The 12,446-nt window shown below is 40.3% G+C and overlaps 1 protein-coding gene across 4 annotated transcripts in view; it reads left to right on the top strand.

Annotated features, from left to right (window-relative positions):
* Nucleotides 1-7,828: 7,828 nt before the first annotated feature.
* CBLB (Cbl proto-oncogene B) overlaps nucleotides 7,829-12,446 on the top strand; it is a 143,536-nt gene continuing 138,918 nt past the window's right edge. For all 4 annotated transcript variants that reach the window (XM_060234552.1, XM_060234553.1, XM_060234554.1 and 1 more), the window contains exon 1: nucleotides 7,829-8,012. In XM_060234552.1, the coding sequence (XP_060090535.1) occupies nucleotides 7,845-8,012 (168 nt within the window). In that variant the 5' untranslated portion in view covers nucleotides 7,829-7,844. The remainder of the gene's footprint in view (nucleotides 8,013-12,446) is intronic.

Genomic DNA, 12,446 nt, shown 5'->3' on the forward strand with positions numbered 1-12,446 from the left:
GGTATACAGGCAGGGGGAAGTGAAGGGACTGATATGAATGATGCAAAAACGGTGGATTTTGTTTTTGGACAGTTGAAATTAATTATTACTAAGTTAGACCAGCTTACGGATGTAGTAAAATCTAGTCACAATAAGTTTGTAACAGACAAGCTACTAGCACCATCACATTGTACCTTAAATGAGCAGAAGGTTCAACCTGAAAAGGTATTAAATAATAGTCAACTGGTGTTGCAGTCCCATCAGATTTGCCTCACTGTTCTATTGAATGGTTGGGCCTCTCCATTAAAATCTAAATTTGCTTTAGTCTAGTTCTTAAAAGCGCAGTTAAGGATTAAAGGGTCAACTATTAATTTGAGCTCATTTAGATCAAGAAGACTATTGTTATCATTTGATGAACCAACTATCCCAACTCTGATTATGCAAAGGAAAAACTTGCTGAACTCTTGGGGTATTTTCCCTTCTAGAGTTTTTAACAATACCTTACGCACCCCCCCTTTTTGGGACAATGTCTCGAGTTGAAAAGATTGAGCTCTTACCCAAGGATAAATCTCAAGGCTCTGATAGTTGTATGGAATGTGATCTAATCAGCTTGAATGCTCCTTCTGATCATATGGAATCTAGACTAGGTGATTCACCAACAACACATGGCCTGGAGTCAGATTTAATTAATTTATACAGGGCGCTTCCAGCATTACAGAAAAAGTCAATTACTGACAGGCTTGAGAACTTGAGGAATAGATTATTGGAATTAGATGATCATCCTCAGAAGCTTGTACCACTTTCTCCAACTGTCATTCCAGCCCATTTAGAAGTAACAGATCAGGTGCAATTGGCAGCAGAACCTGACAAATCAATTGATGTTCCCTTTAGTAGTGATCTGTTGAGTCTAAATACAGATTATATTTCCCCCCAACACCAAATTAAGTCTGACCCTTTGGAGAATATTTCAATTGTTATTTAGAGGAACATGAGATTGGCACAACTGGCCCTCTTCCTGATGGCCCTGTAGAGGCTTCTAAATTAGTGTCAGCTCATATACATATGGGTCAATTTTAGTGGATCCAAAGGAATTGGATAAAAGAGAGGAGTTAGATTGACAATTTGAAACCCAGAGTGAACATTATTTAAAGTGTATTTCATGGAATGTGTCAGGTTGGTTCAACAAAATTCAGGACCCTGTTTCTGCAATTTATAAGCGCATATGATATAATCTTTCTCCAAGAGTCCTGGTTAACATCAAAACTGATACTAAATGGGTTTCTTACCTGCTCACTTAATGCCACCCCTTCGGTTGCTAAAGGTCACCCTAGTGGTGGTCTGGTATGCTTGATTTCAACTTCACTGAATTGTGATGTGACATCTCTCCCGTCTGTGACATCTCTAGGGATGGCTTGCCTTTTGAAATTTAAGGAACAGACTATTTTGGCAGTAAATGTTCATATTCCTCCTTATTCTTCACTTTACTGCTATGAGAATTGCTGGTTAGACTTGGAAAATTATATATGTGACCTTGAAGATACTTATCCCAAGGCACAACTGATTTTATTAGGTGATTTTAATGCCCGTACTGGTAATAGTTTTGATGGTGAATTTTATAATGGTACAAGGAAGACAAAAGACCCTGTTGTCAATAGACATGGATTGAATTTCATCTGTTTGATTGATAAATTAGACCTTATCATATCTAATGGTAACTTTGAAGGCGACAAATATGGAGAATTTACTTATTTTAGTCTTAAGGGAGATAGTGTGATTGATTATCTATTAATTTCCCCATCTTTCTGCAGTAAAATGTTACATTTTGAAGCTGGGTCACTCCCGGAGAGTGACCATCAACCTCTTATATTTTATATTTCAGTTCGGAATCCAGTACGTACCTGCGAGGCAAAGTTCCCTCAAACTGAAATCACAACTAATATTCAATTGAGATGGAAAGATGTCCTCCAGAATGAATTACAGCAGGTCCTTTTATAGTGACTCACTTTTGGAAATCGAAGAAAAATTACTGGCAACAAAGGATCCTGAGATTATTTTGTCATTCTATGGAGAGCTAATTGAATTGTTAAAACCTTTCTTAGTCAAGAGTGGTAAATTATCAAGTAGGAGGCAGCAAATTAACAATAGATGGTTTGATAGAGAGTGTACTGACATGAAAAAACAGCTCAGGCATTCCCTTAGGGCATATAAACAAAAGGAAGTAAATTTTCTACCTAATACCTTTTTTGATCTTCATAATAATTATAAGTGTTTAATTAGGAGGAAAAAATTAACTTCAATAAGAGAATCTTGGCAGGAACTTGCCTTGGTCTTAAACCAGAGACATGTCAAAGTTCTGGAGAATTCTTGCAGCCTCGGAAGGGAGGGTTCGGTTTGAATCAGATTCTTATATTTCCAAACAACAATGGGAAGAACACTTTTTAAAGGTATTCCATGATCAACCCCATGACAGCATTGCAATTAATTATCCATCCACTTTCTTATTGACTAGTTTGCCTGAGTGGCCTCCTGTAACTGTGTGTGAAATAAAATCCCTCATTTCCTCAATGAAGAGTAATAAAGCCCCAGGTGAAAATTTTATTCCACCAGATATGCTTAAGACTTTTCAAGACTGGTGGGCACTTGTTTTAGCCATTCTCTTCACTAACATTGGCAGATTTCCTAAAGAATGGACCTCCTCTATTGTGGTCCCCATTTATAAGAAAGATGATTGTACCAACCCTGCAAACTATAGGCCAATAAGCTTGTTCGTTGGGAAATTGTATGCTAGACATCTTCTATCTAAATTGGAAATATGGGTATCTGAGAATACTTTGATAGTACCACATCAAATAGGATTCAGACATGATCACTCCACTTTTGACCACTGTCTATTACTGCAGCATCTTATTAGTAAATATACAACTCGTCCTTTCAAAAAACTGTACGTGGCATTTGTGGATCTTAAAGCCGCATTTGATTCGATCTCAAGGAACCACCTATGGACGAAACTGAGTAATATGAATTTTGACCATAGGCTGCTTGAACGTATCAAAGGTCTTTATTCCGATACAAGTATGAAGATTCGACTTGGCCCTCATGGTCAATCGTCCAACCCAGTTAAAACAACAAAAGGAGTCCGACAGAGGTGCATTTTGGCCCCAATTCTTTTTAATTTATACCTGAATTATATAGTAGACTATCTAGGAGGTCCACAGTCTTTCCCAGTTAAAGTAGGAGGAAAATTTATTTCTACCCTACTTTATGCAGAAGGCACCTTGTTAATTTCTTATACTCAAATTAGCCTGTCCCAATGAAATCCTAGAATCAAATCATTCCACTGATGCACTCAAGATAAACAGAACATTTTACAGATTTGAAGCGCATTAATGATTACAATCATTAATGCGCTTCAAAGCTTCAGTTTTGTATTATCCACAGGTTCGATGGATCTGATCCTTCAGTGAATAGTTTGTGAAACCAGTTTTCATTGCCTTTTCCAGATGTTCCCCAATAATGGCAGCTGAATGTCCTCTAGAGCACTGCGGCATGCACATGAAAGACAGCCTGAAATTCTTCCTTGTCCCCATGGAAAAATGCACTTGTCCATAAGCAGATAAAGGTTTGGCAAGGATGAACCATGTAAGTTTGAATCACAAATGTTTTGTGGGGGGAGGGGGCTGTTTTTGGACAATTTATTATTATTAGGAAGGGAATTGAAAATAAATCAGCCAGTATCATAATGCCCCTGTATAAATCGATGGTGCGGTCTCATTTGGAATACTGTGTGCAATTCTGGTCACTGCACCTCAAAAAGGATATTATAGCATTGGAAAAAGTGCAGAAAAGGGCAACTAGGATGATTACAGATTTGGAACACTTTCCCTATGAAGAAAGGTTAAAACGCTTGGGGCTCTTTAGCTTGGAGAAACGTCGACTGCGGGGTGACATGATAGAGATTACAAGATTATGCATGGGATGGAGAAGGTAGAGAAAGAAGTACTTTTCTCCCTTTCTCACAATACAAGAACTCATGGGCATTCGATGAAATTGCTGAGCAGACAGGTTAAAACGGATAAAAGGAAGTACTTCTTCACCCAAAGGGTGATTAACATGTGGAATTCACTGCCACAGGAGGTGGTGGCGGCCACAAGTATAGCCACCTTCAAGAAGGGTTTAGATAAAAATATGGAGCAGAGGTCCATCAGTGGCTATTAGCCACAGTGTATGTGTGTATATAAAATTTTTTGCCACTGTGTGACACAGAGTGTTGGACTTGATGGGCCGTTGGCCTGATCCAACATGGCTTCTCTTATGTTCTTATGTTCATTCAATGAAATTGCTGAGCAGTCGGGTTAGAACGGATAAAAGGAGGTACTTCTTCACCCAAAGGGTGATTAACATGTGGAATTCACTCCCACAGGGGGTGGTGGCGGCTACAAAAATAGCCAGCTTCAAGAGGGGGTTAGATAAAACTATGGAGCAGAGGTCCATCAGTGGCTATTAGCCACAGTGTGTAGATATATGTGTGTGTGTGTGTATATAAATAATTTTTGGGCCACTGTGTGATACAGAGTATTGGACTGGATAGGCCATTGGCCTGATCCAACATGGCTTCTCTTATGTTCTTAATTTCCTTTTCTTTTGCAGACCTTTACCCCAATCACAGTGGCATAGTCATGTAGCCTTACAGAAACTTGCTTCCACAAACTTTGCAGAAGTTTTGGATACAACCCTATAATATTGGCTTTATGCTGCTGTATAAAACCAGGGCTGTATCAAGGGGGGGCAGAGGGAGGTGCTTGCCCCGGGTGCCGATGGAGGAGGGGGCGCCAAATTGGGTATGAAGTCCATTGTATTCTATGGGACCATAAGATGGAATGGCCCATAAGGGGGCATCATTATTTAATCTCCCCCCTCAAAAAACATGTAGATCCGGTCCTGTATAAAACAGTGTACATCTACACAATAGGCAGAACTGGGATATGAAACATACACATATATAAAAAGGGCCTAAACCAGGGGTGGCCAAACTTGCTTAATGTAAGAGTCACATAGAATAAATGTCAGATGTTTGAGATCCACAAGACAAGAACATCAGGCGTTTGAGATCCACAAGGGAGGGAGGGAAATAGATGGGAGAGATGGAAAGAAAGCAACTTTAAATACATTATCCAAGCCTGCTGACAGAGTGGTGGTGGCTTCAAGAGCCACACAACATTTGTGAAACAGCCACATGTGGCCCCTGAGTTTAGGCAACCCCTGGTCTAAACTGAATCAGACTGTTGGCCCAGTCTAGCTGCATTCTGCTATTGCCAACAGCACTCTAAAGATCTTCTAAGTGAACAAACCCATTTAACGGAGATACCAAGGACTGAATTTGGGATCATCTGTATTCCAACCACATGTTATGGTACTGAGCAATCTTTTTCAGATTTAACTTGTAACAAAGACCTATCACTTATTATAATTATGGGTTTAATTATATCTGCAATGCATTTCCAGCATTACTGCTTTTCATCATATAAATGTCTTAAATTGTATAGTAGCAAGCTTCAGGAAAAGCTGATTTCCTAATTTATATAATTTATTATGAAATCATATCTTTCAGTTCACACCCTTCTCAAGTTATTAGATGACATCGAAATATGAGTAACATTGCAACTATAGCACTTGTTCCATAGAGTACAGTTTAAAAAGTGCTCTAAGTACACTTAGTGAATACTCATACTTACTAGTGCTTAATTCCTCAACGTGTGTAGGATCATATGATATATAGATATTATGGAATTATCTTGTTCTTAAACACAAGCTTCTAACATACAATTGTATGCACTTTTACCTTAGGGCTAGCCTCATTTCGCATAGTGAGTTACTTCTGAGGAAAACATGCAGAAATTGCACTTCAGTTAAAGCTGCACTTCTACGTACACTGATTTGGGAATAAATCCCACTGAATTCAGAGGCACTTACATAGGTGTAACAGTTTTCCGGTTACATTGCTAAATACTCCTGCAAGGAATTAACTCCTCCTGAACTTGCTTTCGATTAAATATACACAGAATAGTGTTGCATACCCTTAAACTGCGCAGCCTCCTTCAACACAGTCCCTATTCTATGTACCAATGTCTTTATTTTCTCCAATTTTCACTTAATCTTCATCCTCCTGCTCAACCCTATGCAACACGCTCACCGCCTTCCCCCACAATAACCTTTTACCTCTCTCTGACCGATTAATGAATCACAGTCCAGGGAGCAGAAAAGTGCTCAGCCGGAAGTCTTGCTCTTATTGGCCCGTATCCTTATCAGTCAGAAACCGGAGGACCAACAAACTTCCCCACCTACTCGAATTGTAAAGTTCGGGGCGGGCAGGAGGGGGGGGCAAGACCTGTAGCCACAATTTGCGCTTTTCGGCTTGGTAGCTGCAGCTGGTCTAGTCCAGCACGTGTCACGTGTCCTCGCAGCAGCCCCCGCCCCCTCGCGCGCCTACGTTCGAGCTTGAACCTAGTACCGTTAGAGAGGGCGGGCCACGGGGAGGACCGCGAGCTTTGTTCTCCGCGGTGCGCAGTCGCTGTACCGATTATCCTAGGGTGGATACAGGGCAGCGCGAAGGAGCCTGTCGTTTATCGTCGGTGGAGGGGGGCAGGGTTTGGCTGCAGTGGTCTGGGCTCCGCCCCTCAGGGCCACCCCTACACGCCCCTCGCTTTCGCGCAGCAGAGAGGGCGCGGGGAAGCCGGAGCACTGAGACGGGCCCGCGGCGGCGTATTGGCTCCCCATGTTTCCTTGTGTGGCACCAGCGACGGCAACGACTCAGGGGAGCGGCGTCCCATCGCGGCTGGCTTCGCCGTCCTCGTCCCTGGGGCTGGAGGAGAGAAAGGGAGAGTGCCGTGTGGGTGGCGGAGGCTGCAGATGCGGGGGACGGAGAGCGCCTCAGGAGCAACCGGAACCAGGAAAACTGCTGGGATTTAACGCAGGCGCTGCCGAGGAATGTTGTGTCCCTGAAGGAGAAAAGAAGAACAGAGAGGGGGGAAAGATTCGCCTGAGTTACTCGCGAAGAGAGACTAACCTCTGGCTCTTCCGAAACTGGCCATAGAAAGAAAGAAGACCTGCCTGAAGGCTCCTTGGAGACTTGGATATACCTAAGACCTCGCAACTTTTTTTTTTTTTTTTTGGTACCTACTCTTTGGATTTCCTTATCTTTATATATTATTTTAGAAACGTTACACATATCTCCATAGAAGTATCGCACGTAGTGGCTAATTTGTACGTATTTTAAATGTATCTATCCAATATGCAGATGTCATAAATCGTTAATTGTGTGCTTCCCCCAGGTGGGACGTTTGTTTAGTAAGGTGGCAATCTGCTAGCTTGTCTCTCTTGCTTTAGTTCTGTTGGGACATTTGTGCCCCTTGTGAACGTGTGTTGGCCAAATTCATCATCCCTCTGTGTAAGGGCATGAGCTTAAACTATGTTGAAGAGTGTCTTGACGGCTGGAATAGGGAGTGGAATGATCATTACTATGCATAATGATCACTGGTGACTTTAAATTTCTATTGAGGAAGTTGGATGGGTGGATGGGTGAAACATAAGACTATAAATTTCCACAGATGTTTTAAACTACTGCGTTTAGTGATGTTGATTCAGGATTACTTGCTTCTGACTAAAGGTTACCATGGTTGGTTTGTTGTGGTTTATCCTCAAAGTTAATATGGTTTTCCACTGTGTTGGAGTCTTCCCTTTTGGTGAGTAGATTAAGGCAGTACTTTATGTGTGTGTGTGTGCATGTGTTTGAGTGATAGAACAGTTCTATTTTGTGATGTCACACATAACTCTCTTCTCTTATAAATCTTATAAAGTTAAGATCCCAGATGGCCAATTCCCTCAACGGCCGGAACCCAGGTGGCCGAGGAGGAAATCCCCGCAAAGGACGTATTCTGGGCTTCATTGATGCTATTCAGGATGCAGTTGGCCCTCCCAAACAAGCAGCTGCTGATCGCAGGACTGTAGAAAAAACCTGGAAGTTAATGGATAAAGTGGTGAGTGTGTAAACTGTGTTTCCCTATGAGTTTAAAAGTGTTTATAACAGGACAAAGAAATCTGTGTTATAGTAGAAATTTAGTGCTTAACTTTGGAAAGAACACATGCTTTCAAGCTCATTGCAGATCTCCATATCTGTTAATTTACCCTTGGGCTGTTTTCTTTGCAGTACTGAAGAAAAATACATTTTTGTCTTAAGTGTTGTACTTATTAACTAACAAAGTTCTTCAAATAATAGAGAACTGTGGAGGCAACAGGCAGCTTGTTTTCTGTGTACCTAGTGTTCATTTGGTTCCACCCTGTATAACTTCACAGTCCCCCCCCCCCCTTTTTTTACACAAGAAACTTCAGTGAAGGTTATCAAAATGTGAAGCATTATTATGTTACCATTTGTAGTTCAGTTTGCTAGTTGGGGAATGGAAAAATGTCTAATTACTTCAGATGAATTAACAGAATTTGTGTCTCTCGCTTGCATTTTTAATGGTCTTCAAAATACATTTTGTAACTTCTTGGTAGTAGTTCTTGGAATGTTATGTATCCTGCAAGTAAAAGTTGCCAGGTAGCATTACAGATGATCTGTCATGATACCTGAATCAGAATCACTGGGCAATCTTATACATGTTTACTTTTCCCCCTCACTACAGAAAACCATGGTTCATTGTTAGGAAAACATTGCAGTTTTTTAAAAGAAATTGAACAATATTCATATGATCATTACTTGGTGTCTTTTTTTAATCCTTTAAAACTGGACCTGTACATTTTTCTTGCAATTATTTTTCACTTTTAACCCAAACTGAAGGATGTTTGTTAATCTAAGGCACAGTTTGACAAATCCCAGGTGCCAAGTCATTACAGTGCCTAGAATTTTCACTGTAACACACCTAGTATTTTCAGCAGAGCTTTTATCATCACATCATTATGTGAAGGTCTTAACACCTTACTGGTGGAGGACCCAATATTCAATTAAAAATGGGGTGGAATTTGAAAAAAGGGAGGAGTTAGGCTAGGGTTAGAATTATATTTTTGTTGTGAAGGCAACTGAGATTTACTGTATTTACATACTTCAAAACTTATATAATAACCTGAATAAGAGGTTAGGATTAGGTATTGGGGTAGCAATAATAAGAAAATATAGTCATTAAAATACAAAATTCTTAGGTCTGCCTCCTTACCTTTTGGGCTAGCTCCCTGATCAAAAGAAAAATTGTCAAGTTCTGATTTAAGGAATGATAATGCATATAAGTAGATGAAACTTCTGTTTTAGAATGTCTATAATTGATACATATGGATTTATATAACATTTTTGTATAGCTATATAAGCTTTGCTACAGTTACTTTAATAGATTCAAGTTTAACTTAGTAGGCCTTTTATATTTCTACTGTGAAGCCTTAACTTTAGAAATGAAGCCTAAGGTGTCATCAGGTCTGAAAGTTCTTCATTTGATTCCTTGCATGGTGATAAATGAGCATCTCTTTAATTCAGGCCTTATTTGGTTTTGCAGCACTTGAGAGGATTTGGATAAATGCTTATATCTATTCATAAATAAATGATTAGTTCTGTTATTTATGATAACATCATTTTCTTATGGTTGTAGAACAAACACAGAAAAAAACACAAATGCATAAACTTAGAGCTGCAAAAAAGTAGAATTTTTATATTTGGATGACTACGAGATTATCCAGGTGGGCTCTTGTTTTTATCTTAATGAGATCTAAGGTGGAGGAGCCAGAGACTGGATCCCAATAGTTGTGTTCATGTGTCCAGTGAAGTACTTCAGCATCAAGACCATGAGATTGTGTTATGTCATGTTTATAATTATTAGTTTCAAAAGAGTATTTTCGCAGTGATTCATTTTTTCCAAGAAAAATGAATTTTTAAAATTTATATAAAATTGCCATCCTCAGTGTCTCCATTTTAATTTAAAGACCTAAAATTGGTCCTTTCGTTCTAGTAAAATCAGGTTTAATGTTTAAACCAGGCTAATAAAGTTTACTGCAGGTAAAAATAAAGACCCAAAGAAAATTCCCATTTTCCCTTTGCATCCTGCTGCGTCATAAAAAGTTATCTTTTATAGCATTGCCCATTGTAAATTTTTCTTCTGTTAGCTCCACTATCTACCGTTGTCTTCTCCCTACAATTTTATTGTACTAATCTTGGTAACAAATTAGGGTTGCTAGGTTCCTCATGTCAGTTGGTGGGGGATAGGAATGGGCTTACCGGAGCAGGGAGTTTCATCCAGCGACATGCCCACATGACTTTCAGTGTGAACCAGAAGTGAGGTAGGTATGTCGCTAAAGCATCAGGCGTTCCTCCCTTTTTTTGTGGTGAGTACCCTGCCAGCCAGCTGATTGGCATGAGAGAGGTGAGGTCTTGTAGTGGGGAACCCCCACTGGGGGGACCTGGCATCCCTATAACAAATCAATTCTAATCATGCTTAGCTGATTTCAGCAACATTATTTCCAAGTAAGTTTTGCTAGGATTGTACTTGTTGTATTGAAAACTTAGTAATGTCTTTGTTATGTTTGTCTAGCACACTATTGGTGCAGTTGTAGAATCATTAATATATCTATTTGGCAACGTGGCCAAACCTGTGAATACTTAAATCTGGAAGTTGGATCCACAAACAACTGAGACAGCTCTTTCTAAAAAATCTGAAACAGTGCCTGCATCTTTATTTCATTGGCTATTGTGGAGGTTGCAAGGAAACCACAACATTATCACTATCTAAGCCTGGGCTTTTTTTCAGGGTTGTTTTGGCTTTTTGTCAGGCATAGCAGAAACTGCAGGCAACTTGCTACCATGTGACATGCATGACTGGTTGCTACAGTTCAGTAGCCACCACCCCACAAATGCCAGTTGTGGTGTAATGGTTAGAGTTTCTGACTAGGATCAGGGAGACCTAGGCTCAAATCCCTACTTTGCTGTTGAAACTCATTCAGTGATCTTGGGCCAGTCATTCTCAGCTTAATCTACTTCACAGGGTGGCTGTGAAGATAAAGTGGAGGAGAGAAGAATGATGTAAACTGTTTTTGAATCCCCACTGAGAAAAAGGTGGGGTGTAATTAAGTAAATAATAAATATAGTGAAAGATGTGGGACAGAGAATGTTGTTTGGTTGGCATGTGGGAAGGAATGGAGGAAGCAGGGGAATAAGATAATACTAGGAATAAGGCCCGTTGTGAAGAAATATAGAACGGGCTCTAGAAAGAGGCTCTAAGTGAGTGCTCCCCTTTGTTATCTTCCCATCCACCTAAGTGAAGGCACCTCAAGGACAGCTGATCTCTGCCATCTGGAGAGCAGTTGTAACTCTGAGTGATTTCCTGCCCCCACCTGGAGATTGGCAACAGTGCTTCCCCAGGAGGAGATGGCTGGTTTGATGAGTGGAGTCTATGGGATTGTACCAGTCTGAGGTCCTACCCCTCCTTAAACCCACTCTTTCTAGGCTCCACCCTTCAAATCTCTAGGGTGGAGTTGGCAATTGCTAAGTCACAGTGACTGTCATAGAGGGGCTGCTGCTGAACAAGAGCAAAAAACCAAAAAGCACAAAGCCCACCGTGAAAAACCAGCTTCTGTTTCCAGTTACACAAAATCAACATGAAATAACACAATCATATATAAATTTCACCATCATATATTAATTTCACCAAAGCAACCATAACACACAGTCTCCTTAGTATAAAAAGGAAGCATATACACCAAGAGTCCTCTTTCTTTTTATAGTAAAAATGTCCAATTCATTCCATGGAATCCTGGTGTAGTACTCCAGATGATCAATGTCTGTCAATAGATGCAGCCAAAATCCAATTTTCAAAAAGAAAAGGGACAAGGTCATACTGGAACCCTTGTTTGGCGAAAGCTTCTTCAAGCTGCAATGATTCTCTTAGCAATTTCTTCAGGCCTTAGGCTTGAAGAAATGAAATGTGTTCATTTAGAAACAAGTTGGCTGTGGTGGCCTAAGGCTTGAAGAAGTTGCTAAGAGGATTATTGCAGCTTGAAGAAGCTTTTGCAAAACAAGGGTTCCAGGACAACCTTTTCCTTTTTGAAAATTGGATTTTGGCTGCATCTATTGACAGACATTGATCATCTGGAGTACTACACCAGGATTCCATGGAATGAATTGGACATTTTTACTACAGCTTCCTTTTTATACTAAGGACTGAGTGTTACGGTTGCTTTGGTGAAATTAATATATGATGGTGAAATTTATATATGATTGTGTTATTTCATGTTGATTTTGTGTAATTTGAAACAAAAGCTGGTTTTTCACGGTGGGCTTTGTGCTTTTTGTTCCTTTTTGTTGTGATACTCTTTGTGTGCTGAACAGGAGCAAGGAGCCAGGCCTAGTTAAGTCATGCCAGTCAGGTGGCATGAAGTCACTCAGAGGGTGCTACAAGACTGAGGGTAGCCAACCTCCAGGTGGAGCCTGAAGATCT

The sequence above is a fragment of the Heteronotia binoei genome, chromosome 3 (genome assembly GCF_032191835.1).
Source record: "Heteronotia binoei isolate CCM8104 ecotype False Entrance Well chromosome 3, APGP_CSIRO_Hbin_v1, whole genome shotgun sequence".
NCBI lineage: Eukaryota > Metazoa > Chordata > Lepidosauria > Squamata > Gekkonidae > Heteronotia > Heteronotia binoei.